General features: G+C 41.2%; 2 protein-coding genes, 1 non-coding gene and 1 pseudogene across 4 annotated transcripts in view; 2 read left to right on the forward strand and 2 right to left on the reverse strand.

The window, feature by feature from the left end:
- LOC115114020 (zygotic DNA replication licensing factor mcm6-B-like) overlaps positions 1 to 1,269 on the forward strand; it is a 29,982-nt gene extending 28,713 nt beyond the window's left edge. The window contains exon 18 of the mRNA XM_065013581.1: positions 1 to 1,269. This exon is cut by the window's left edge and continues 102 nt beyond it. Within this exon, the coding sequence (XP_064869653.1) occupies positions 1 to 3 (3 nt within the window). The 3' untranslated portion in view covers positions 4 to 1,269.
- A 4,538-nt stretch (positions 1,270 to 5,807) lies between these two features.
- Positions 5,808 to 5,879, reverse strand: trnae-cuc (transfer RNA glutamic acid (anticodon CUC)). Its single transcript has one exon. It is a non-coding gene; the product is annotated as a tRNA-Glu (tRNA).
- Positions 5,880 to 5,942: 63 nt separating this feature from the next.
- On the forward strand, positions 5,943 to 10,240 carry LOC115114693 (caspase-8-like). Of its 2 annotated transcripts, XM_065013582.1 has the most exons (7): positions 5,943 to 6,059; positions 7,380 to 7,472; positions 7,687 to 8,027; positions 8,230 to 8,270; positions 8,528 to 8,633; positions 8,804 to 9,386; positions 9,512 to 10,240. In XM_065013582.1, exons 2-7 carry the CDS (start codon positions 7,447 to 7,449, stop codon positions 9,693 to 9,695), a joined length of 1,281 nt encoding a protein of 426 aa, XP_064869654.1. In that variant the 5' UTR covers positions 5,943 to 6,059; positions 7,380 to 7,446; the 3' UTR covers positions 9,696 to 10,240. The 2 variants fall into 2 exon arrangements, with proteins under 2 accessions (XP_064869654.1, XP_029499009.1); XM_029643149.2 differs by lacking the exon at positions 7,380 to 7,472 and having other exon boundaries at positions 5,944 to 6,059.
- Positions 10,241 to 14,101: 3,861 nt separating this feature from the next.
- On the reverse strand, positions 14,102 to 26,603 carry LOC115114694 (protein lifeguard 3-like; annotated as a pseudogene).
- Between the last annotated feature and the right edge of the window lie 305 nt (positions 26,604 to 26,908).

Below are 26,908 nucleotides of genomic sequence, written 5' to 3' on the forward strand. Positions count from 1 at the left end.
TAGACTCATCTCATCCCTCCTTTCTCCCCTCTAACTCCCTCCTCTTTCTATGGGTTTATGTCAGACTCCAATTCAAGACCCTTGAAGCTGTTTTTATTGAACATTGATCTGTGTAATGACATTTTAAACTTGTGGTAAGGTTTCATTTCATTCCTGCTTTGTAGACTGTTTCACAACTCTAGCCTGTTTAAACAATGTTTATTTGTATTATTGTAGCCAGGTGAGTAATGTAAATATGTTGCCCTGATTTCTCCAGAGCGTTTGCTGGCTTATGGCTGTTGAAGTTTGTGCGTGTCCTCAGTTAACTTAATGTTAATCCACTGACTGTACCTCCCATGTTAAATGTATGCATACAGTCTAGAAGAAAAAGAAACGCACACCTATTAAGACGAGGTGCTGGCTAGCGGAGTAGAAACTTGAAAATAAAAGAGAGCCGCACACTCTTGGAGCTCAGATGCAAAAATGTAATACCAACGTTTCGACAGCCAAGCTGTCTTCATCAGGGTATAATCACAAACATTGCGGGATGACTCGTTTATATAGTGTCAAAAGACACAGGTGTCTGTAATCATGGCCTGGAGTGGCCTAATATCATTGGTTAATAATCAAATATTAAAATGTCATACAAACAAATGGATAGCATACGATCATAGATTAATTTGACTATACAAGTTTACACACAATTACAATGGAAAAGTCACAATAATCACAAGAATGGCTTCAGATCAAAGTCTACGTTGAGACCGAAGGGCGCAAGGGTCTTTAAATTAAAGATCCAGGCAGCCTCTCGTTTTAACAATAAATGATCAAGGTCAAGGTGACCTGATATTAGGCCACTCCTGGCCATGATTACAGACACCTGTGTCCTTTGACACTATATAAACGAGTCATCCCGCAGTGTTTGTGATTATACCCTGATGAAGACAGCTTGGCTGTCGAAACGTTGGTATTACATTTTTGCATCTGAGCTCCAAGAGTGTGCGGCTCTCTTTTATTTTCAAATGTATGCATACAACAAAATACACACAAATGAAAGTCTACCTTTGATGCATATGTTTTATATAAAAAATACAAATAAGTGAGAAAAACAAAGAGAAGAAAAATGAAATGTTTGATGCTGTTAATGCCCTCCCCGTGGCCGGTGGTGTTTCACTGACCTCGTTAGATATGTCTGCATCTTAGCTGCTGTGTGAATGGCTGTACTGTGTTTATACTGCGCTGGTCTCCTCATTTAATAAAGGACTGTCTTCTCCATGTGATTCACACACACACCTGTCTGTTTCTCAACTGATGTTTACACACACTAAAACAATAGGAACTAAGGGGTCCTTGAGAATCTACAGTAAACATTTAACTATATTAACCTGAGTGGAATGAGATCCCATTTATACCAAGTTGGAGTTAATATGATTGACATGAATGAATATAGCCAAACTAGCCATCTGTTCTTTTGTTCTAGCTAGTTACTGTGCAATCACCCAGGCATTTGTGTTTTTCCCCTTTCTGTTGTTTTCTAAGAATAAAAGGTGTTTTCCGACACTCGTTTAACGGAAGTTCAGTTTCACCGAGAAAATGTGTGTTGTCTGTGGTCAGAGACTAAAACCAAGCACATCAGCACTTAACTCTTTAGTGAACTGCATTGCTGGCTAAGGGCTTGTAAGTAAACATTTCACAGTAAGCACATGTGACAAATACAGTTTGATTTGGTTATTCCATTAATACATTGTCTTGTTTTTTGGGGTATCTTTCTCTGTTTCTGTCTTTTGTAGATGTATTTGTGTTTCTTTCTGCTCTCTCCCGTTCTGTTTCTTTCCATCTCTATCTTCATCTCTCCACTTCTCTCTCACTCCCTCTCAACTAAACCCAACAGAATAACTGGAGTCAGATCAGCAACAGAGACAGGAGGATCATGGGTGTTCCCAAAGTGAGTTCAGCTGATTGGGTGATTCAAAATATGAGCATCATGTAGTAGCCTAAACCTATCAATGTTACATTGAACTGGGTGAATGGAATATGAATGACAGTCATCCATTATGCTGTAATAGAACTAAGGCAATGCTCATTAAAAAATAAATTGTCTTCCCTCATCTTAAACGGCACCAACCTCCATTGCTGCTGAATCAATTATGGTGTTTCTCCAGCTGCTCCAGTGTTTGAGGTCCTCTACAGTCACTAATCTTCCTCACCCTCATCTTCACATAATATGAATGTGTGGGGTCTGTGTTGGTCTCATTGTATGTCACTCCCCCCTTAAAGTCACAATACACATATACACACAGCCTCTTAACAAACGGGGCCATCGCTAAACACACACACAAGACAGTAAAACTCTCTGGTATAGTATTACCTGGTTGTTGATCTGTATCTGGTAGAAGAAGCAGCTTGATGCAATAGTGACTCTGGTTCTAGGTCTGGTGGGTGTGTTTATCAAGTCTTTGGGTCTCGTCCCACCTTATAGTAACTGTCCCAGCAGTTACAGTGGCTTGCGAAAGTATTCAACCCCCTTGGCATTTTTCCTATTTTGTTGCCTTACAACCTGAAATTAAAATGTATTTTTGGGGGGTTTGTATCATTTGATTAACACAACATGCCTACCACTTTGAAGATGCAAAAATATTTACTATAAAATAGGGTAAACACATGAAAGGAAGGAAGATACACATACATACAACACACATTCATCACTCACATCTCTCTGGGCTCCCAAGGGCATGCAGTGCCACAGCACAGACCCAGAGCAGTGTGAACACTGGACATTGCACAATGGCAAACCTGTGAGGGAGAGAAACCCAGACGCACACACACACACATAGATATAACACTGTTAATAGAGAAATGACCACTTCAGCAGACTCCCTCAGACCCGATGAGTTTATATGGTCATGGACACCTACAGTACATCAGGGATGGGCAACATTACGAAGTACATCAGGACGTCAAAATTCAACAAAGAGCCACACATTTCTTAGTTTGGAGTAGCTGCGTTTCCAGATTTACTGGAAAATGACTTGCCATGGCTAATGATACAGAGATTTCTGCGCATGTGTAGGATTCTTTTTTATCTAGCTGCTACCCATTCCACTGCCTACGTAGCTTCTCTGCCACTTCCTCCTCCTTGACATGGAGGGGAACCTTCATGTTGTACACTGAATACCGAAAGGTTGCTGGATCGAATCCCCGAGCTAACAAGGTAAAAATCTGTCATTCTGCCCCTGAGCAAGGCAGTTAACCCACTGTTCCCCGGTAGGCCATCATTGTAAATATAAATGTGTTCTAAGCTGACTTGCCTAGTTAAACCTAGGTAAAAAAAAAAAATAATGTAAATACCAATTTTTTATGGTCGACATGTTCAGACTATGCAAACAAAGTAGCAGGCCAAGCGTTCTTTTTCAGGAACTCTGGCTAATGCCTATGGTGTGGCTGCAACTATGAAGATTAGGCTACATCATCACACAAAAGAGTGATTGTTTTTGCTCCAATGCAAGTTGTAGGGACTGCGTCCATTACACCAGAGAGAGGTTGTATAACCCAATCACTTGGATATGCACAGCATAGAGTCATTGGGATTGCTCAGCCCACCTCCCGTGGAACCTGCCCTGGCTGAGCACCTCGAACCGAAGGCTTTGAGCTCATCTTCCTTTGCCCCCAAGTTCGCTCATCCCAATGACACTGCGTCTGAGTGTGAGAGGATCTACCAATCTGCAGCTCAGGCAGGGCCCTCTGTAAACGCAGTTTCCCTCCTCTCAGTCTACATGGCGGTGCAGGCTAAGGAGCTGTGCGACTCCCTGGCGAACAGTGGCACTGTCAACTGGGAGAAGTTTATGGAGCTAAGTCTATCTTGCCGACCATACCACCTTCAAGTGTAACCGCTGAGACTTCTGGGAGGGTCATGGCGCAAGCGACCGTCGGCCAGAGAGCCCTCTTGTTGAAAAATGCAAAGGTGTCTGAGAGGGTGAAGGGAAATATCCTGAATGGACAGATCAATCCCACCAGACTGTTTGGGGCAGGTCAACACCACTGTTCCCCAAGTTCAGTTCTCAGATAAAAAGTTCCCATCACATCCAGGCCCATGGGCCGAGGGGGATGGTTCAGAATGTCCCTACGCAAAACAATCAACCTTTTTAGGGTATCCTTGTCCGGCCACCAGGCCTGGCAGGCACCCTGTCCCTTCCATGAGACAGATTGCCTACATGCAGTCGCCCCAATGGGACATGCTCATCATGTCTTAGCAGGATCAGAGAGTGACAGGTGTCCCTGCAGGGTCAGACAGCCAGGGAAGACCAGTCTACGGCACTCAGGTGATTTTTGCAGTATATTATAACAATCAGTGAATGGCTGCAAAGTTCCATCTTGAGTTGATGGGTAGGCTAAACTCTGGATTGGGAATAATGGTAATTTCAATTATTGAACCTTTGATAGTATTCATTGCTAATATAATATATTAATGTACACCATGGTAATTCTTTGTCATGCCTCATCTGAGCAAGATCATATGGTGACAGGGGTCTCATCAGGTTCAGGCAGTCAGGGAAGATCAGTCTGTGACAGTGCAGAAGTTAACTTTTTCCAAAAAAACACTTTTTTCTCTCAGTGCCGGCAACACTGGACAAACAAGAAACTTCAAATATGTAAACTATTCTAAGGCAGTCTAACAACCTCTAGTTGATTTCCAAACTTTATCAAGGGTCAATAGAGGCTTTTCCCGATGACACAAAACATGTCAAACAAAAATATGATGACGCTATTAATTAATGATGATGAATGGATACAGATATGTTAGAATGCCCAGTCATGTTCATATCATCTCAGACATAATGTAAAAGTACTGCAGTGTAAGACCATCCATAGAAATTCCTATATGCCAGTGAAACTGAATACCATGCACTCTGAAATTGTATTATTCTGCTAGAGTGTGTAAAGCACAAAAGGTGACATGTTTTCATATGTTATGGTCTTGTGAAGGCTGGCTGAATTATGGCAAATAGTATGTTATTTTATCTCAGCATGTCTACAGATTCAACCTTCTCCCTGTTTTTGTTTGCTTGAAAATGTTGATACTGGAGACCGTTATCAGAAGAAACTGTGAAACCAAGCATTTCGAGTGGCTAAGAAATGCTTTGCATTAATTGGAAGGTTGGTTATCCTCCCACAATGTATGGAAGAAATGTCAAGTACTGTGCAACCCCCCCCCCCCCTATCAAGCACATCTACAACCAGGGGCGGACAAGTACCAGAAATCATCCCTGGCATTTTTAACACAGTGGCCCATTTTTTCCCTCGAGGTCCCCATTATTATCCAGATCATGATACATTTGTGCAAAACCCCCATGTTAAACAGGCCCACTGGGTTAAAAATGGACCAGCCCATCTGGCCTTGAATCGAGCCCTTTGCCTTCACCTATCCAACCATGTCAGGTCAGTGACATGTGGCTAATTCCAGGAAGGGATGAACAAGGATGCAAAAGGGCCTTAAAGGGGAATTCAGTCAGATATGAACAATGCAGTTAAGTCAGTTAAGAACAAATTCTGATTTACAATGACAGCCTACCCCAGACAGGACTGGGCACCACCATATGGGACTTCCAATCACCGCTGGTTGTGATACAGCCTGGAATGTAGTGATGCCTCTGTAGTGCCTTAGACCCCTGCATCACTCAGGAGCCCCAAGTAGGATTATAGGCTTAGTATACAATATACTTGGTTTGGTAATGAAAAACACTGAAAATGAGTTGTTCACTCAGTTTTTATACTTCCAAGCAGGCAAAAACTCTACTTTAGATTGAATTTGCAGTGGTTAAAAAAAGAAGTTCCCTGACCGGGAATCGAACCCGGGCCGCGGCGGTGAGAGCGCCGAATCCTAACCACTAGACCACCAGGGAAACCGCTTCTTTATCGAAAAGTGACGATATTGGTCGTGTGGCGACTTCTTTGAACCTACTCCGATTGGACAGTAACTAGATGAAAGTAAAACTTCACATTTGCGAGGGAAGACGGGAACGCATAGCGACCACTGAAATATTTCATCAACTTGGCGAGCGAATCAGCTTTTAGTCGTACCGGTAAGTAATTTTGCTATGCTATCAACTCGTCATTTAGTGTCAAGATATCATGATGACCACTTTGGCAAAACATGCTCACTGCTAGTTGAATCTAAAGTAGCTAACGGTAGCTAGCTAGCGAGCTAGGCTGCTACCAAAGACAGTAGAGTATCAAGCTAAAACTGCTTCTCCAATAGAAATCCCCGATCTCACTTGTAGGCTCGCTAAGCTCATGCGTTGTGTCACGTCATCGTCGTCTCGCGCCGAACTGCGCATGTGCATGCTGTCAACTCAAAGACACTCCTTCGATATAAAGTTGTTTTTGACGAACATGAAAGCGTGTCAGTTTGTCACTTTCACGAGGTTGGAGTAATGATATGTTCCACTACTTAAGATATTGGCTCGAATCTAGGTTGTGCCTTTAGAGTTCGAGAAAAGTAATAACTAAGGAAAAACGTTTCACTTCTGCCTTTGACTTCTCAAACCCCTAAACCCTGGCCTGGTCTATTTTTTCTGTTTCGCAATCGTTCCCGGAAGTCTCGCGATGTTGCGCCTCTGGGTTTAGAAACTCTGTCCTGCTACAGATGCTAGCACGAAGCATTATAGAAGACGGGAAGCTACTGTGAAAATCTAGGTACCAAGCTACCAACTACTTCACATTGGAAGAAGTGACGCTACAGTAAATCTACCCATAACAAAAACTTAGAAAAAGTAGTTCCCTACATCCAAACTACTAAATCTGAGATGTCAACATTCTGTATATTTATGGCCCTTTATGGCCTAATTAATATATTTCAATTGACTGATTTCCTTATATGAACCGTAATTCAGTAAAATCATTGAAATTGTTGCATGTTGCATGTACATGTTTGTTCAGTATATTATATGTGCCGAGGTAAAAGTGGGGTTGGTACTCAGTAGGGTCTGTATTTCTTGGGGGACTGAGGAATAAGGAGTGTTGCTGGACTTTTACTCCGCCCATTCCATTGGCCCCAATGCAATACACTGTATATAAATGACATATCATCACATAGAGAAAAAATATTATTTGTGCCAAGGTAAAAGTGGGGTTGGAGGGTACTCAGTAATTCCAATAACATATATTTGTTTCTTATTAAAGTCTATTTCTTTAAATATAGCCTACACAATAGCTTTCAACATGCCAGTATTTGTGTAAACGTTCTAAGGTAATGCTTGTATAAATAATAAAATATTAAAGTAGGCCTACATAAAATTATCCACGTATTGTTTACCAAAGTGGTTGCAATTCTTTGAACAGTTGTACTGCACTAGAGTGCAACTTTTTCTTTGATATTCCAAAAACCTAGCATGCCTTTGCAGGGGGATTCTGAAAAGAGAAATCGGTGATTGAGCTGCCAGGCCACAATAATATCCTGCAGCTAGGAGAATGGTAATTCAATCATCCACAAATAGGTTAGCATAACTTGCATCAGTCATTGCATTTTGAACTTAACCCATTCTTGAAATATCGAAAAACATCTTAGGAACATGGCAGGTTTTGTTAATTCAGTTATGAGGATGACTCAGGTCACATCAGCATCGTTTGGCTTGGCCATTGACATGCATCTGTGGCATTATATGTTTTATATAATGAACACACTCTCCCTTTTCTCTTTCGGTCTCTAAGGTCCATCATGCAGACGCTGAGAGAGAAGAAGACTTTGTTAACGGAGATCCTGTCTGCGGACTCCAGCTACATCCTTCAGCATGTGCAGCAGGAGGAAATAGTGACTAATCGTGACTACAACAACCTAAACATCCCCAATCAGTCCAATGAGAAGACTGTCATCAACCTGCTGGATAAAGTGATGAATAAAGGAGACACAAAAAGCTATGAACTCGTGAACCTGCTGCAGAAACCACATATGATAAAAAACTACCCTAGACTGGAGGAAATATTCAACAACCACACAGAACCCAGTGACCACACCTTCAACCCAGCCCCAACAATCCCAATTCCCTGTACAGGTACCCCACACACTGACTACTAGTACTACCAGCTTTGCACCACGACTCTGTCATTGTTTACTGACACAACCACCAGACAATACATATAACACACTACATGACAAGACTAATTTACAGATCAATCAACTGACATCAGTGCTACTGTTCTACTGTATTAGATAGCTGTTATCAGGTATCTAACTGTGTTTTCTGTGTTTTGTAGATAATTCTGACCTGGAAACAGTGGTCACAGGTGGCGATGAGGTGATAACCCCTCTATCTACATTTAAAGTGTTTATTAACTACATATATTAAACCTCATATAGTTCAGAGCAAATACACAACAATCAACAATATACAATAATACACAGAAGCAAAAGTTAACCTGTCTTTTCATCGCAACACAACTCTCCTTCAACTTTCCTATTTATTTCCTTATTTTCCTTATTTATTTTTTACACTGTCAGTTTGATGTGAAATATCTTTGTGTGTAAATGACCCCTGGTTTCCTCTGTTTCCAGGTCAGTCAGTATGAGATGACCAGTGTACCCCGTGGTCTCTGTTTGATCATCAACAACGAGATATTTGATAAACTGAGTGAAAGAACAGGATCAAACAAGGATGCTGGTATGTCAACGTTTTATCCTCAAAAACATCTCAAGTCTCATTTCTCTATTACAGCATCTGACCAGCTTGCTCTTTTGCTGATTCGGTTGATTATCATGATGTGACATGATAGAATGAAAATAGAGAGAAGTGAGAGGTCTGGTTGTTAAGTGTCTTGTCTTCTCCTACAGTGGATCTGGCCAACATATTCAGCCGGATGAAGTTCAGGGTGGTTATGTGCAAGGACAAGACTGCAGTGGAGATTCCCAGAGTGCTGAAGGTCTTCTCTGAGCTGAAGCAGTTATCTGACCTCCAACAGTACAATGTGAAGGAGTGGGTCGGTGGTCAGTTCACTGATCTAAAGGATCTTCCTAAGCATGGCGATGCCTTCGTCTGCTGCATTCTGAGTCACGGAAAAAAAGAGGGCGTCTGTGGTACAGATGGAACAGTCGTCCCCACCATTGATATCCTCTCACCTTTCAACGGCACAAACTGTAGCATCCTTGTTGAAAAGCCCAAGCTGTTCTTCATCCAAGCCTGTCGAGGGAAGGACGTTCAGAAGGGCGTGCCGGTGAACAAGAAGCCTAAAGTTGAAGGGACGGACATGGAACTGGACACAGACGACGGACAAGTCCAAGAATACACCCTTCCACTATACTCTGACTACCTGGTTTTCATGGCCAACGTAGATCAGTATATCTCCATCAGGAGCCCAACCTCTGGGTCCTGGTTCATCCAGTCTCTGTGTGGCCAGCTTGAGAAAAGCTGCACCAGGTAACATCAGCTTGGAATTCACTGCACATCATGTTCATGTCCTCAATTTGTTTGTGTTCTCTGTTGAATGGTTGTGTTGACTTGTGTGTTCATCTCAATTTATGGTGTGTCTCCTGTCTCTGCAGAGGGAAAAACATCTATGAGATCCTTACAGGGGTCAAAGCTGCGGTGAGCAAGAAAGAAGGTGACCTTCGTATTAAAGATGTTTACGGTGGTTATGGCTACGAGGTGGTCAAGCAATCACCAGATTCTAGAGACACCCTGACCAAGACGCTCATCTTTCCTGCTGAGACCACGCATTCTTCCTGATGATCTCTTGATGTTACCATGGTACCCTTCATCATCAACCGTCCATATGCTCTTTCAAGTTCAGTTTTGATATGAAAGGTTGAATAGGCCATAATCATGACACTACCAAGTTCCTGTGGTGGCATTCTTCTTTTTTTACCTTTACATGGTACATTTATTACTTTTACATTAATTGCTGTTCAATTTGACAGGATTTGGACAAAAATACATTTTATATTAATGATACAGAATTTCACCAGCTTATATACCAAAAGTCCTGTGGCACTGCTGCAGCTCAACCAAGTGAGCCAGGTGACATTGACTTTTTAACCAAACTATTGGTTTGATATGTGAAGATACTCAGAATCAGCATTCTATGTAAAGTTTCATAGCAAGAACAACTGGTTATTGATATCTTGGCACACTGTTTCAGCTTTACTTTAAATATATTTTTTTATGTGATTTCATCTACTTTATTTAGAATTTTTTATACAATCATGTTTTCTTACATGCCTTTCCTGCCATCTTAAAATATGTTGTACTTCAAAATAAATATTTGATCAACAGTTGGATTGCAGAAGTGTTTTTACCTCACGCTCCTCAGAATTAGAGGGACATCCTGTTGAATATAAAACGTGAAACATGGCTAATAGAAACAGACCCATTTTACAGACCAGATCTCCAGAACCAGCGGTGGTAAAATACACATTTATAATAGCGCTGTTGCACAGACAAAGTAAACATTCCTCAATTGCTACCATTTAATGGAAAAATACATTAATCTCATGAGCTTGAAACATCTTTTAGGAAAACAGACATTCCAACCAAGGTTACAAGACACTCTAATGGGAGATGGGCCAAGGTACAGGAAGCTGTGGTAGGGTCACTGAGAGTGACAGCATACTTACATTAAATAAGATAATTCACTGTTAAATCATAACAGCCTATCTGAAGTTTCTCAGTCCGGATATGGAAGTTGTTTCAGAGGTAGGGAAGGAAGAGTTTCTTGGTGAGGATGTGCTTGGGCTCGTTTAGAGTCTCCTGTCATCTGCTGACCTCAAGATTCACACACATCAGCTTCTGACAGAAAAGACTGGACGAGCTACAGAGGACACAGGAGGAATGTCAATATGTACATTACCTGTATGCTGCCGGACAGTGTGGGCCAGCTGTGTGTCACACTGCTCCAGTGTCCTCTGTAACTCGTCCAGTCTGTCTCCTGCAGCCTCAGAAACAAGACACACCCATCCTGCACCTGACGGGCTGCTTCAGATTCTCTAACCTTTTCCATGGTGAGTGCACTTGCTCATTCCCCTCACTAATATAAAAGGAATGGACTGATATGCAAATATGTCCCCCTTTGTGCTTTACATCTCCAGCAGAATAATACTATTTCTGAGTGCATGATATTCAGTTTCCCTGGCATATAGTACATTCTATGGATGCTATTCAGTGGTGGAAAAAGTACCCAATTGTCATACTTGAGTAAAAGTACAGATACCTTAATAGAAAATGAATCAAGTAAAAGTGAAAGTCAACCAGTAAAGTACTGCTTGAGTAAAAGTCTAAATGTATTTGGTTTTAAATATACTTAAGTATCAAAAGTAAAAGTGTAAATAATTTAATATTCCTTATATTAAGCAAACCAGCCGCCACAACTCTCTTCTTTTTTTTATTGACGGATAGCCAGGGGCACACTCCAACACAGACATCATTTACAAACAAAGCATTCGTGTTGAATAATTCCGCCAGATCAGATGCAATAGAGAAGACGGAATGTTCTCTTAATAAGTCTGTGAATTGGACCAATTTCCTGTCCTGCTAAGCATTTAAAATGTAATGAGTACTTTTGGATGTCAGAATAAACTGTAACATAACAAAATGTGGAAAAAGTCAAGGGATCTAAATACTTCCCGAATGTACTGTATCTGTATCCATTTATCATCATCAATAGCGTCTCCCAGGTCTTCCTCACATTTTTTAAACATGTTTTGTGTCATCGGGAAAAGCCTCTATTGTCCCTTGATAAAGTTTGGAAATCAACTAGAGGTTGTCAGACTGCCTTAAAAATAGTTTACATCTTTGAAGTTTCTTGTTTGTCCAGTGTTGACGGCACAGAGAGAAAAATAGTGTTTTATTGGAAAAAGTTAACTTCTGCGCTGTCACAGACTGATCTTCCCTGACTGCCTGAACCTGATGAGACCCCTGTCACCATATGATCTTTCTCAGATGAGGCATGACAAAGAATTACCATGGTGTACATTAATATATTATATTAGCAATGAATACCATCAATGGTTCAATAATTTAAATTACCATTATTCCCCAATCCAGAGTGTAGCCTACTGTTACGATCGTCGTAAGGAGCGGACCAAAATGCAGCGTGGTATGTGTTCATGATGATTTTTTAATTAAAGAAAGCACTGAACACTGAATACAAAACAATAAACGAATAACGACCGTGAAGCTATAATGAGAACTGTGCTGACACAAGCAACTAACATAGACAATCACCCACAAACAAACAGTGAAACCCAGGCTACCTAAGTGTGATTCTCAATCAGAGACAACTAATGACACCTGCCTCTGATTGAGACCCATACTAGGCCGAAACATAGAAATCCCAAAATCATAGAAAAACAAACAGACTGCCCACCCCAACTCACGACCTGACCATACTAAATAACGACAAAACAAAGGAAATAAAAGTCAGAACGTGACACCTACCCATCAACTTAAGATGGAACTTTGCAGCCATTTACTGATTGTTATAATATACTCCAAAAATCATCTGAGCTCTGTAGACTGGTCTTCCCTGGCTGTCTGACCCTGCAGGGACACCTGTCACTCTCTGATCCTGCTAAGACATGATGAGTATGGTGTTGTGTACTGACTGTGCACCTTGACTGTGAAGCCTGTAGAGCTGTTTATACTGAGTCAGTGTGAAAAGTAGGAAATTAGCTAGGGAAACTGACAGATTAATAATTTTACATTACTATACTGACTAATAAAACCTAACATTGCACCAAAAACACGTCAGAATATCGATCTTCAATCGCTTGGCAGCTGGTTTCATCATTTGATTCAGGTCTAGTGTGATTGAGAAAAAATAATATCTAAAGTTCATGAGCTAGCTTGCTAACATTGACCAACTTTTGACAAGCTCTAGCTAATGATACATCATCAAAATTACTTTTGTTTAAGCAGGAAAAAACAAAGGCTACAAAACATTTCCATACACACAACAGCTGTTTGACAGATAGTTAGAGGCTAGCTAGAGCTGATCTGGCTGTGGTAGCTACTAGTTAGCTAACTAGCTGCTGGTACAGTAGTTCATTTACTTCAGTCGAGAGGGGTTGAAACATTAGCGAATGTAACATGTCAGTTACCACTAGCTCAGCACTGGGAATACATACAGCAGTTACCTTGCCAGCTAGATCAGTCAACTAAAGAGTAGCCAGTTTCTGCTCTGCTTGCTTTTACAACTCGGAGAAAAAGCACAACACAGACAGCAGCTGCTTTTGTTCGTCTCTCCCGTGCTGATCCTATACGCCAGCCTTTCAGAAGCTTTGCCTTCACACAGCATGTCAGCACGCTCTGTAGCGTCCATGCAGTCCAAAATATTGCCTGTCCTAAATTCATCTGGCTGAAACCATAAAACCGCCTACCCGACGGCTCTGAGACGTCTGCATGGTCCTAAAGCACCCCGGTGCCCCGTTTTGTAATACAGTGCAATTATTGAATGTGGGGGTGTCCCCAGTGAATGTTGCGCCCCTGTTGCTAATACCTAACCTATCATCCAATACTTCCATACATAAAGGAATGTGTAGGGGGACGGTAGGATTGGATGCTATTAATCTCTTCATGTGGTCCCTGTCCCTCACCGTCTAGAGGCATTTCCGGTTGAGCACGTCTCTGAACAGGAAGCACTGAACAGCCAACTGAAAAGAGACTAACTGATCAAATGAACAGTTAGTTTGAGAGACACCGATACTAGATTCAGTAATTATGTTCGCACCCACAAGAGTTTATTTTAATCAACTCTCCTTAGTCCGTGATGAGCACGAGCTCAGCCTCAAGAAGTGATATCTGGCTGGATCACTATAGGGCCCAGTATTTCCTGACCAGACTGATGTATGTCACTGCTTCTTTCAACAGATCCCATCTATCCAGATTTTCCAGACTTGTCTGTGGTCTTACCATCTTATGTGTTGATGAAATAGCTTGCCTATCTCTTTAAAAGTCCATAGTAGAATTATAGATATACAATTATGTTCTATTTCTATGTGTAGAATTCCCCAGTTAAAATATGCCCCACATGATGTGTATGTTCTGTATATAAAAAACAGTTGTCATCCTGGATATTTATAATTTTATCAAATGTGATTTGAACTGTTTTGACTTGCACACAGATTCAATTACACATGTGGCAATAAAATATTTTATTTGATATGAAAATCAATATAGATGTGTCCATATTTTTCTCATTAGCATGCTCCTATAGACTTTGGCAACTGTCCTCCAAGCTAGCACCAAACATTCCATGGCAACCACATTCTAATTAGTAATCTCAGTGGAAGCAAGTTGGCGCCAAAGGTTTCAGAGACATACATCTCAAAACGAGTCTAGAGATGCCCCTAAACTCAGTTATAGAATTAGCTCACCACACCCAGTTCCAACATCAACCACTATAAAATTGACCTTAGATCAGCACTTAGGGGCAGTCTACCTGCACTTCCCTCATTACTCAACTCAAGGGTGTCAGCTAAGTACACCCTTTGAGGCATGTTCCCTTTTAATTTAGCTCAACAATCAATCATTTCATCTCAATATAAAGTGGCTTCCTTTCTTCTCATCATGTAGAAAAGAACATCAGATGTTAATGCTTTGATGTGTACATTTTGGACTGTTCTCAGCATAGTCACAGTGGCGATGGTTCCAATCGTTTTTTCACCATTCATTTTTCCCATAGGGGATTTTAGAATCCATACCGGTTGTTTCGTATAGGCTTACCATGGTGTGATGTTTTCATAACCGTGTAAATCTCTCTCGGACAAGGTGACTTTTATCAATATATTCATCTTTATTTACTCTCAGATTCTAAAATTCTAATTAGCATCAAAGCAGACCATGCAAAACTACAAATCGCTGTAAGTTCCTGCACGTCATCTCTAGCTGACACCTTTGCTAACAGGTATTGTGTCAATTGAAAAAGTTGACAGAATTGTCCATTTAAAGAAATGTAGCCAATTTATTCACTACTACATTTAGCTAACATTAGATAGTTAATCCAGAGATTCTTACCTTTGCCTCGAATTTGGCAGTTTCGTCCAGATCATCATGGCATTTGTAGTTCTTTATGATAGCCACAATAGCAGCTAATTGTCATTTCATTGGGGGGGGGGGGGTAAATACAGCCGAATAAATAAATAAATAGACAAAAGTCACCTTGTCCTAGAGATTTACACAAAATGTCATGCCAGGGTAAGCCTACAAAAAACACAGCCCGTAGTAAGTATTTAAGTGTTTCTAAAAATCCCGTGGGAAAAATTATTGGAACCATTTCCTTGTTTGACCGCTAGGTTTCATGGGTATTATGACTCATACTGTGGTACTCTATAGCCACGGAAAGTAGGGGTGCTGCACCCCCTGAGGAATCCGAATATAACAATAGAAATTCTCACCAAAGTAGTCCACTGTGCATTTACTAGTCCTGTATTAGCCGATATAGCAGGTCTGTAGCGCCACTACCCACCTGCCGGTGGAAAAAGCCCTGCTCCACGACCCCCAAACAGCTTCCTGCGGCTATGGTTCTCAGTGTTCTACTCTAATATTTGGAGTTGGCAGCAGTTTGCCAAGTGATCAATTGGAATGTTCTGTTCTGAGGGTTCTAAACACACATTTGAGCCTGGTATGTTCAAACCAGTACATAACAATACAGCTAACAGAATTTCACAATACTATATTAGGTATACTCCTATATGTGTTAACAAGTACATCAGAAACAGACATTGCATTTACATAAAAGCATATCTTAATAAAGATGGCATCACTATGGCTGCGTTTAGACAGGCAGCCAATTCTGATCTTTTTTCCACTAATCAGATCTTTTTCAGAGCTGATCTGATTGGTCAACAATTAGTGAAAAGAATATTGGGCTGCCTGTCTAAACGCAGCCTAAGGTTACACTCGTTACCAAAAAGTGCATAAAAATCAAGCCAATCAGCACTGAGCTTTCGCTCATGACTACCCAATTACAAATGTAACAATCATAGAAAAGCATCAGACATACAGAGTAAAAAAAAAAAAAAATCCTTCCTCTCTGTGTCTCAGAGGAATACTGATATTGGGGGGTGTATTTATTAGTGCAAACCGTAGTTAAACATTTCACATTGGAAAATGTTTTGCAACAAAAACAAGTTTCTAGTGAACCATTTCAGGAATATCCCTCCCCGTTTGGTTCCTGTTGCTTTTGTTTGCCTCCGTTTGGCTCCTAGTGAATACACCTCAGGGTTGCCTTCAAGCAGGCACAAACCTACTGGACAAGTTCAGAAAGTATCTTACTGCTCCCAGCTCATAACACACATTTTTACTTTATAAACAAAAAATATCAAATAAAAAAAATCTTCATATAAAGATAGTTAGATTAAAGTTACAGCTTTGTATTCAGTGTGTCTATCCGTGGTGGAAAAAGTACCCAGTTGTCATACTTTGGTAAAAGTCAAGATCCTGTACCTTAATAGCAAATGACTCAAGTGAAAGTCACCCAGTAAACTACTACTTGATTAAAAGTGTAAAATGCACAAAGCATTTGTGTTTAGTGAGTCCGCCATATCAGAGGCAGTAAGGATGACCACGTGTTCTCTTCATAAGTGTGTGAATTGTAACATTTTCCTGTCCTGCTAAACATTCGAAATGTAACAAGTACTCTTATGTGTCAGGGAAAATGTACAGGAGTAAAACTTATATATTTTCATTTGGAGTGTAGTGGAGTAAAAGTGAATGTTGTCAAAAATAGAAATAGTAAAGTACAGATACCCAAAAAACTACTTAGGTAGTACTTCAAAGTATTTTTACTTAGTTATTTTACACCACTGGTGTCTATACTGATATATTACTACATATGTCTTTGCAAGCAGATGCATTTTAGCAGAAGAGTAGACTTCATGAAAATTGCTAAATATGTGAGTTAGCGAAGTCAAATCCATAGAATTAGAATTAGTAGAAAGAACGTTCCAATTCAAAACAACGTTCTGTGGTAGGTACACCAGTATTTCCATTCTACTCATTCTAATTCTATAGTGAGTGCAGTTGCACTCTGGTGAGCCGAGTCTGCCTGTCTCGGGGGGGAGGGGATGGGAAGGAACGTTGTTTCCGGGGATTCATCTGTTGGCTGCACCAATAAGCTGCAGCAGGCACAGGAAGATCTGGACGATGTCGATGTAGATGGAGAGCGCTGCGAACACATACTCCTCTGGACTGATAGAGTTCTTCCCCTTGCCGATCAACAGCTGTGTGTGGTACGCCAGAAACTACACACAGAAATACACCAGCAAGATATCAGAAAATATATGAGCAATATATCAGTAATGTACCACCAATAAGTCAATGCAGACAAGAAAACAGTACATAGATAACACTAGCAACACAACTACAAAATGTGTCCGAATAACATCACTACAAAGCACAATATATTATACATATATGTTGTAGGAAGAAACTCATTCATACAGTTAAAGTAGTTCTGTCTGTACTACATCTACTTGTGTATTGTACTCACCAGTGTGTAGACTATTGCGCCAACGGCCGCGTACACCATGTGAAGCCAAGGAATCTAGCCAGGAGGAGACAACACCATTAGAAAACACCGAACCATTACTGTACTACAATGGACATGGAAAACAAACATGACTAGGTATGGCTAACGGTGTGTGTGTGTTAGTGATGCGTGGGTTATATACGAGGGGCGGACAGGTTTAGGGTAATTCAATATTGTGTGGATGAAGTGCAAGGGGGGTGGCGGGCAGGTTGAATAAAGACAAAACAATTACCTTTAAAAAAATCCATGACTATCATTCTTGTGCAATTTATTTCTATTGTCTATAATAAGGTTTTTCATTCATTATTTTAGGCAATCTGGCATTAGTGCATAAGCCTAAGTTTTAGGGTCCAAATGTATATGCCTACACGCTAATCACCAAATGCTTTTGGGAACGGGCAGAAAAAGTTCATGTCAATCCACGGAGGCAAAAAGTACAATGCGAGTTTAATTCAATAAGAGAAAAGCTGCAAAAGGACAGTAGAAAATAAAGAAAAGGGAGAGCCAGAAAAGTCATATTTGGGAAAGATTTGAAGTTACTTGCCACTTCACCAAATACTTCCCAAACATTACTTTTCTATGTAATATGTGATTTTTCTGAGGTGCTACACAAAACGGGGACTTCAAACAGGTCTATGGCACGTCAAGGGAACTGTAGTCTACTGTTCAGATGTGTTAAATGGAAACTGAAATTAGGACACTGACTGTAGGTCTATAACCTCTCACAGTCTTGCAGTAAAATTATACACCAAACTTGCCAGATCTCCATTGAAAAAGAAACTCTGGTTCTCAATGGGCTTTTCCTGGTTAAATAAAGGTAAAATAAAAAAAAACTGTAGGCAACATTTTGACTTGGGAACAGGAGAAGAAATATGATTTCTTTCTTTCAGCATCTTGAGAGAATGTGAATGCTCAGTTAGATATCATCTGTAGAGTTGCTGTCTTTATCAGCATCATAAAAGCTGATAGTATTTCAAACACACAAAATTTGCATCCAAGCCAAACTGAAAACTTAAGAAAAATGTTGGTTCGTTTTCACAGCTTTCTATTTCCTTACATTGGTCAAACTGGAATTTTGCACAGAAAATCATTTTGTTATAGCATTTTTTCCCAGTTCCTAAACGTCTTTGCTCCGTGAAAGATGATAACAGAGAAAACTTGACCTATGTCAACCTCATTGAAGCATTAATTCGATCGATTTATGATATTATTCTGTTGAGCAAGGGTTTACTTAGTCTTCTAGGGCAACATATGACAAAAGAGAAGCGGCATGTATCAAATTATAGACAAGTTGACTAACAAATAGCCTTCCAAAGTGTTTTAAATTATAAGCAGAAACATATCTAAAATCAGGCAAAAAAATGATCCTTTATACCCCCGTCAAAAAATCGTCCTGCCGTCTTTGACTCTAGCCTATAGCGCCGGTTCTATATTTTGGGGCGGCAGGTAGCCTAATAGTTAGAGTGTTGGGCCAGCAACCGAAAGGTTGGTGGATAGAATCCCCGAGCTGACAAGGTAAAAATCTGTCGTTATGCCCCTGAACAAGGCAGTTAACCCACTGTTCCTAGAGCATCATTGTAAATAAGAATTTGTTCTTAACTGACTTGCCTGGTTAAATACAGAAAAAGTATTTGCAGTGTGGGCCCGAGAATTTTAACTTCATCCCATATAGTCTGGAGGTTGTGGGAGGGTTGTGAACAAACAGCTGACCCGCGCACCACTAGTGTGTGAGTGTTCGTGTCTGTGTGCACGCGTGCGTAATATGCCAACTCACATATTTGAAGGAGAGCACAATGGCTGTGATGATGCCTGCCACCATGACAACGATCCCCAGGACACAGAATAGGCCTGGGCATGAGGTGAGGTCCACCTGAAGAGATACATTATGAAGTTTCAAACACTTGCACACACACACACACACACAACACACACACGTCAGGTGTCTCTTACCTTGGTCTGGAAGCAGAAGACAGTGGTGATGATACACACAATGACGGTGATGCCCAGAGCCAGAAACACTGCCTTAGTATCATAGTAACTACAGAGCAGAGACACACAGACAGACAGACATTACTACCACGCTCAGGTGTGTGTGTGTTTGTGTGTGTCTCTCTCTCACCTGGATATGGTGCCCGTCATGTAGGACATGGCCAGTGTCTGTAGAACACAGAATACACAGATCAATATAGACCACTGCAGGCCAGCACCAACCAATAAAGTTCATCATAGAGCAGTATGACAGACTAGTGCAGAGGTTAAAAAAAAAGAGGTCACGCCTGTGCAGTCACTTTCCCCACAGTCCTGTTAGAGTGATTTCTCCCCTTCTCAGCTGTCTATCACAGCTTCCTGGTTTCCACCAATCAGTGTGCCCGAATGGACATTTCGATTCTGACCCCTCCCACTCCAGGTCAGTGTTTTCAGTTGTAAGATGAAGATGCAAGTTGTGTTTAGGAAGATTGTGCGTGCTTCCAAGAAGTGAGTTGTGGGGTTTATTGTCAGGAGGGTTAATGATACGTTATGATGATTGACTGCAAGCAATTACATTTAGGCCTAATTACCTTGTTACATCTGTAACTGTAGCTGTATAGTACTGCTGCAGCTTATGTACAGTTTATTTCAGATACTCCATGTGCATGTCATTTACAAGTGTCTGTTTTGGGTTTAATGCCTGAGTGTTGCGCAGTAGACGTTATTGTGTCAAGATGGTTCATTCCTATAGCCTGTATGCACACTTTACCGCTGCGCTTTTATAGTTTGCGCTACTGTTAAGCCATGGTGAGAGATTCTAGAGGTCTCAGAGATTATCGTCAGCGCTCCCGTACGAGCAGTAAGATTTGGTACCGGACACAGATCAGATAAGATCTCCACTAGTCCAGAGGGGGCCATAAATCTTGCCTGCCTAAGTAATTCATTTTCGCTCTCTCTCCTGCAAGATGTTTAAACATACACTGCTGTTAATATGTGCTGTTATGTGAATATCCCTGTATAGATGCTATGCCATTCTTTCCTGTGTAGATATTCCTATTGCATAGCTTATAACATTTTATATTTAAGCAATAAGGTATATGGCCAATATATCACAGCTAAAGGCAGTTCTTATGCATGACACAACGAGGAGTGCCTGGATACAGCTCTTAGCTGTGGTATATTGGCCATATACCACTAACACCCGAGGTGCCTTATTGCTATTATAAACTGGTTACCAATGTAATTAAAAGAGTAAAAAGAAATGTTCTGTCATACCCGTGGTATACGGCTTTCAGCATTCAGAGCTCGAACAACCCAGTTTATAATTGTTCTTACCTTTCAGGTAAATCACTGAAAAGTTTGTGTGTTCATACTATGTGTGTTGGTGACAAAGACAAATACAAATCTGCGTATGGACACATCTACCTTGTTCTTGCTGGACAGCCTGTAGTGAGTCAGAACCTTAACAATCAGCATTACGTAGTAGCAAGTGAGGGCATTCACAGCCGACTGCTCTGACAAGCTCCAACTAGACATTTTTTCAACAGATCTGTACAGACTAGTAATAGTTACTTACAAAGATGGCCAGCAGGATGACATTCCATGGGAATTTCCTCCTAAAGACAGGGGAGTGGCCACATTAGGACAGCACTTCAATACAATAAAACATTGTTGTCAACTATATTGTCATCATTTTCCAAAGGAATTCTTTAAGAAAGAGACTCACCTGGGTCCTTTACAGCAGACCAGCACAATGTGAGTGACGAAATACACAGCGCTGCAAAGACATAGGTCAACACAGCTGTCAATTAAACAGGACATGCAGAACATAGGCCAGTACAGCTGTCAATCCAACAGTACTGTAAAACCATAGGTCAGTAGTAAGGGATAGTACTTACAATGATGCCCAGTAGACAGCTGGGTTTGCGATCACAAACTTCTTGACAGAGTCACTGCAAAGAGAAACTCAGTTATACAAACACACATTTGTGCAGGAACACAAAACCACTAATACACAGTCATAGTAACACACACACTCACACAAATGTGAAGACGGACACAATTGCGACAGTGACGAGTAGCTGAGATGCCAGGATCATATACACCTAAGAGAAAAATGGAGAGTATATTATACACTTCTTGTGTGTTTGTGTGTTAACTGTGTGTGTGCGTGCGTGCTGTGTTCTCACCTTTCGTATGAAGGAGTGTCGCACTTTCAGACTGTCAAAGCTGCCTGCCGCAAACCCCTCTCCATCGCCTGTGACATCAGCAGAGACATCATTAGAGTCATATGTCACTTCACATCAGAACACATGCCTGGTAATCAACTACTAAAGTAGAACCTATAGTATCAAGTATGTATTTTAACTGTGTGAAGGAGCTTATTCAGTAGTAACAGAACACTTCAGAGTAAGCCCCAGACAGGTGAGAGGAGGGTTCAGGCTTACCGCTCAGTGCACTGCTAGGCATCATAGGGGGATTATAGGGGGTATGGGTGGCATCATAGGCTGGTTGTTGTACCCTGGACCCCCGGGGTGAGGCTGGCCTGGGTAGGGCCCAGCAGGGTACCCGGCAGGCTGGCCGGGGTAGGGCCCAGCAGGGTACCCGGCAGGCTGGCCGGGGTATGGAGGTCCATGGGGACCAGAGGGGTAGAAGGACGAGGGCTGGCCTGATGGGGGACCTCCATTGGCAGGGAAGCCATAGGCAGGGGGAGGGGGGTAGTTACCACCTTGGGGGCCATAGAGGGGGGAATGAGAGTCATCGTAACCCAGGGGGAAGTCAGACCGAGACATACTGTCTGAGAGAGAGAGAGAGAGAGAGAGAGAGAGAGAGAGAGAGAATGAGAAAAGAGAGAGGATGAGAAAAGAGAGAGAGGAGGGGAGGAGGGAGGGAGAGCGAGAAGTAGTTATGGCCCATTCTACCCACCCGAAACAGTTAAGAACAGTATGTGAATATATTACTTTTGATCTTTGGCAAGTTTTTTGGGGGCTGCTTGTGCACACACACAAAATTCTCGTGGTCAGCCGAAGTTCGGAACCCGAAGTCGACGCCCCTTCGTCAGTCATTGGTCAACAGTAGGGATTCTTCAATTAAGTGTTTGTTGTCATTCAACGATAGATGACTCGTTTTCATGAAAATGTTTTAATCTCCTCTGCAAAAATATCAAAATGAATGACAGATTTATTGAGTTATGATAAATTAATTCAGAAAATGTTGAGGAAGTATTACTGGCTACAGAGTCTCAAGATGGACAAACAGTACTATAGCCGCCTTTTCTCGTTTTTCAAGCGAAGATCTCTATTAAGGGCACACTATTTTGCTCCTGTAGTCAAGGGCTCTTAGGGGTTTATATTAGTTGTATCTCTAGAGGCAGATTAAGTTGAAGTGTAGTGTTTCCATATGTTTCTGCTTACAGTACAAGTCAAAGGTTTGGACACACCTACTCATTCAAGGGTTTTTCTTCATTATTACTATTTTCTACATTGTAGAATAATATTGAAGACATCAAAACTATGAAATAACACATGGAATCATGTAGTAACCAAGAAAGTGTTACACAAATCAAAATATATTTTATATTTGAGATTCTTCAAAGTAGCCCCCCTTTGCCTTGATGAAAGTTTTGTACACTCTTGACATTCTCTCAACCAGCTTCATGAGGTAGTCATCTGGAAAGCAATTCAATTAACTGGTGTGTCTTGTTAAAAGGTCATTTGTGGAATTTATTTCCTTCTTAATGTGTTTGAGCCAATCAGCTGTGTTGTGACAAGGTAGGGGTGGTATACAGAAGATAGCCCTATTTGGTAAAAGACCAAGTCCATATTATGGCAAGTACAGCTTAAATAAGCAAAGAGAAACAACAGTCCGTCATTACTTTAAGACATGAAGGTCAGTCAGCCTGGAAAATTTCAAGAACATTAAAAGTTTCTTCAAGTGCAGTTGCAAAAACCATCAAGTGCTATGATGAAACTGGCTCTCATGAGGACCGCCACAGGAAAGGAAGACCCAGGGTTACCTTTGCTGCAGAGGATAAGTTAATTCGATTTACCAGCCTCAGAAATTGCAGCCCAAATAAATACTACACAGAGTTCAAGTAACAGACACATCTCAACATCAACTGCTGAGGAGACTGCGTGGATCAGGCCTTCATGGTCAAATTGCTGCAAAGAAACCACTACTAAAGGACACCAATAATAAGAGACTTGCTTGGGCCAAGAAACACGAGTAATGGACATTAGACCGGAGGAAATCTGTCCCCTGGTCTGATGAGTCCAAATGTTTGATTTTTGGGTCCAATCGCGTGTCTTTGTGAGACGCAGAGTAGGTGAACGGATGATATCCGCATGTGTGGTTCCCACCATGAAGCATGGAGAAGGTGTGATGGTGCTTTTGTGATGACACTGTCAGTGATTTATTTAGAATTCAAGGCAAACTTAACCAGCATGGATACAACAGCATTCTGCAGCGATACGCCATCCAATCTGGTTTGTGCTTAGTGGGACTCTCATTTGTTTTTCAACAGGACAATGACCCAAAACCCACCTCCAGACTGTGTAAGGGCTATTTGACCAAGAAGGAGAGTGATGGAGTGGTGCATCAGATGACCTGGCCTCTGCAATCACCCGACCTCAACCCAATTGAGTTGGTTTGGGATGAGTTGGACCACAGAGTGAAGGAAAAGCCGCCAACAAGTGCTCAGCATATGTGGGAACTCCTTCAAGACTGTTGGAAAAGCATTACAGGTGAAGCTGGTTGAGAGAATGTCAAGAGTGTGCAAAGCTTTCATCAAGGCAAAGGGTGGCTACTTTGAAGAATATAAAATATATTTTGATTTGTTTAACACTTTTTTGGTTAATACATGATGCCAAATGTGTTATTTCATAGTTTTGATGTCTTCACTGTAGAAATAGTCAAAATAAAGAAAAACCCTTTAATGAGTAGGTGTTTACAAACTTTGGACTGGTACTGTATATCTGTGGTTCACACACACACTGCAGTACAACCACACAACACAACCATGCTCCTGACAAGACATTTAAATTTCTAATAACCACTATCACATACACTGAACACTACAGAGCTTAACGACAGAGAGAGAGAGTTTAGAGAGTAGAGTTTATATACACAATTTAACTTAGGAGTGATCATTATGGGAGTTCCCTCAGGTAGGGATTAAGCCTCTAAACTTCCACAAAGCTGGAGACTCATATCTCCCTCACTAGCTTTAAGCGCCAGCTGTCAGAGCAGCTCACAGATCACAGTGCCATCCGTTTTGTCACCAAAGCCCCATATACTACCCACCACTGCGACCTGAACACTCTCGTTGGCTGGCCCTCGCTTCATACTCATCGCCAAACCCAATGGCTCCAGGTCATCTACAAGACCCTGCTAGGTAAAGTCCCCTAGTATCTCAGCTCGCTGGTCACCATAGCAGCACCCACCTGTAGCACATGCTCCAGCAGGTATATCTCTCTGGTCACCCTCAAAACCAATTTTTCCTTTGGCAGAACGAACTACAAAAATCTCTGAAACCGGAAACACTTATCTCCCTCACTAGCTTTAAGCACCAGCTGTCAGAGCAGCTCACAGATTACTGCACCTGTACATAGTCCATCTATAATTTAGCCCAAACAACTACCTCTTCCCCTACTGTATTTATTTATTTTTCTCCTTTGCACATCCATTATTTCTCTCTACTTTGCACATTCTTTCACTGCAAATCTACCATTCCAGTATTTTACTTGCTATATTGTATTTACTTTGCCACCATGGCCTTTTTTTTTTGCCTTTACCTCCCTTATCTCACCTCATTTGCCCACATTGTATATAGACTTATTTTTCTACTGTATTATTGACTGTATGTTTGTTTTACTCCATGTGTAACTATGTGTTGTTGTATGTGTGGAACTGCTTTGCTTTATCTTGGCCAGGTCGCAATTGTACATGAGAACTTGTTCTGAATTTGCCTACCTGGTTAAATAAAGGTCAAATAAATACAAATAAAAAATAAACTTTGCCACCATGGCCTATTTACTGCCTTAACTCCCTTATCTTACCTAATTTGCACTCACTGTATATAGACTTTTTGTTTTCTTTTGTTCTACTGTATTATTGACTATGTTTTGTTTATTCCATGTGTAACTCTGTGTTGTTGTATGTGTAGAATTGCTATGCTTTATCTTGGCCAGGTCGCAGTTGCAAATGAGAGAATGTTCTGAACTGGCCTACCTGGTTAAATAATGGTAAAATTAAAATAAATAAAAAACAGGGATAGTTTGGGTGTCGGCCTCCACCTTACAACATGCAATTACATCACATATCCAGTACTAAGCAACCGTGAAAAAATATCAGCTGGAAAAAATGCTTCAGCTGCTTGCCGCCCATAAAACAGTCCCTGCGTGTGTGTTGGGTGTGTAGGGACACACAGGCTTATGACTAAGCACTGTGTAACTTCTTCAGCCGGTAAGTCATGGGAGAGTTTGAAGTGATAATGTGGTTGTGTAACATTAACTGGTTGGGTAGGTTTCTAACCCAAGTACTCTGCACGATTCAATACCGCTTTAGCCCACTGACCTAAGGCCCGTGTCCGAACAGCCCTACCAAAGTATCCATGTTTGGCCATAGCCAACACACGCAAACACACACACGCGTGTTTAAGTTAAATCGCAGGCAAAAGTTAGAATGGCCAACTCCCCTCGCTCAATGGTGGTTTAGACAACCGCCTCACAAGGTAACGTGTACAATAGGCCTATTCAGGTGTAACCCAAGGACTACCAACTTCAGCTCATAGTCAGTTCATATGCTTTTTTTCTTTAAAACGATCACCGTGAGTGTATGGTGTGCCGGAAATATAAAAATAGTTTGACTCACCACGCAATGAATCCAGGAAAAATAAGAACGCAAACAATGACAACAAGACAAAAAAACGATAAAGGAGACCAGTCTTATAACACGGCTATAACCACCCAATCTCTAAACGACAGATGAACTAATTATTGAAGTTTGAAACTCTAATTCCGTCGAGTTTTGAAACTGTTAGCTTCTCTCTCTCTCTCTATGGTCCCTTTTCTCTCTTTCTGACCCCTCCTTGTTTCCTCCCGCAGCAGGCAGACAGATGTTAGCTCGAGCCGTAGAACATTTCCTGGAATTTTAGAAGAGTTGTTAGTTGTTAGTGGGTGGAGTCAATGGAACTCATGGAGGTAAAATAAAGACATAAGTGTGCTACCATGTAAAGTAAGATTTGTACATGTAAAATATGAGTTGCACCTGTATATTCAGCTTTATAGTCGCACAAAATAAGTAACTTTATATGTGAATAAATTAAACCAGATTTTCAAGCGGGCAACTCAATTTAAAAATGAATGCAAATCCTTTACCATAGAACAATGAGACAGATATTTCACTGGATGTATACATGTGACGCATCTGGTTGAATAGCAGTGGGAGA

The sequence above is a fragment of the Oncorhynchus nerka genome, linkage group LG9b (genome assembly GCF_034236695.1).
Source record: "Oncorhynchus nerka isolate Pitt River linkage group LG9b, Oner_Uvic_2.0, whole genome shotgun sequence".
Classification (NCBI taxonomy): Eukaryota; Metazoa; Chordata; class Actinopteri; order Salmoniformes; family Salmonidae; genus Oncorhynchus; species Oncorhynchus nerka.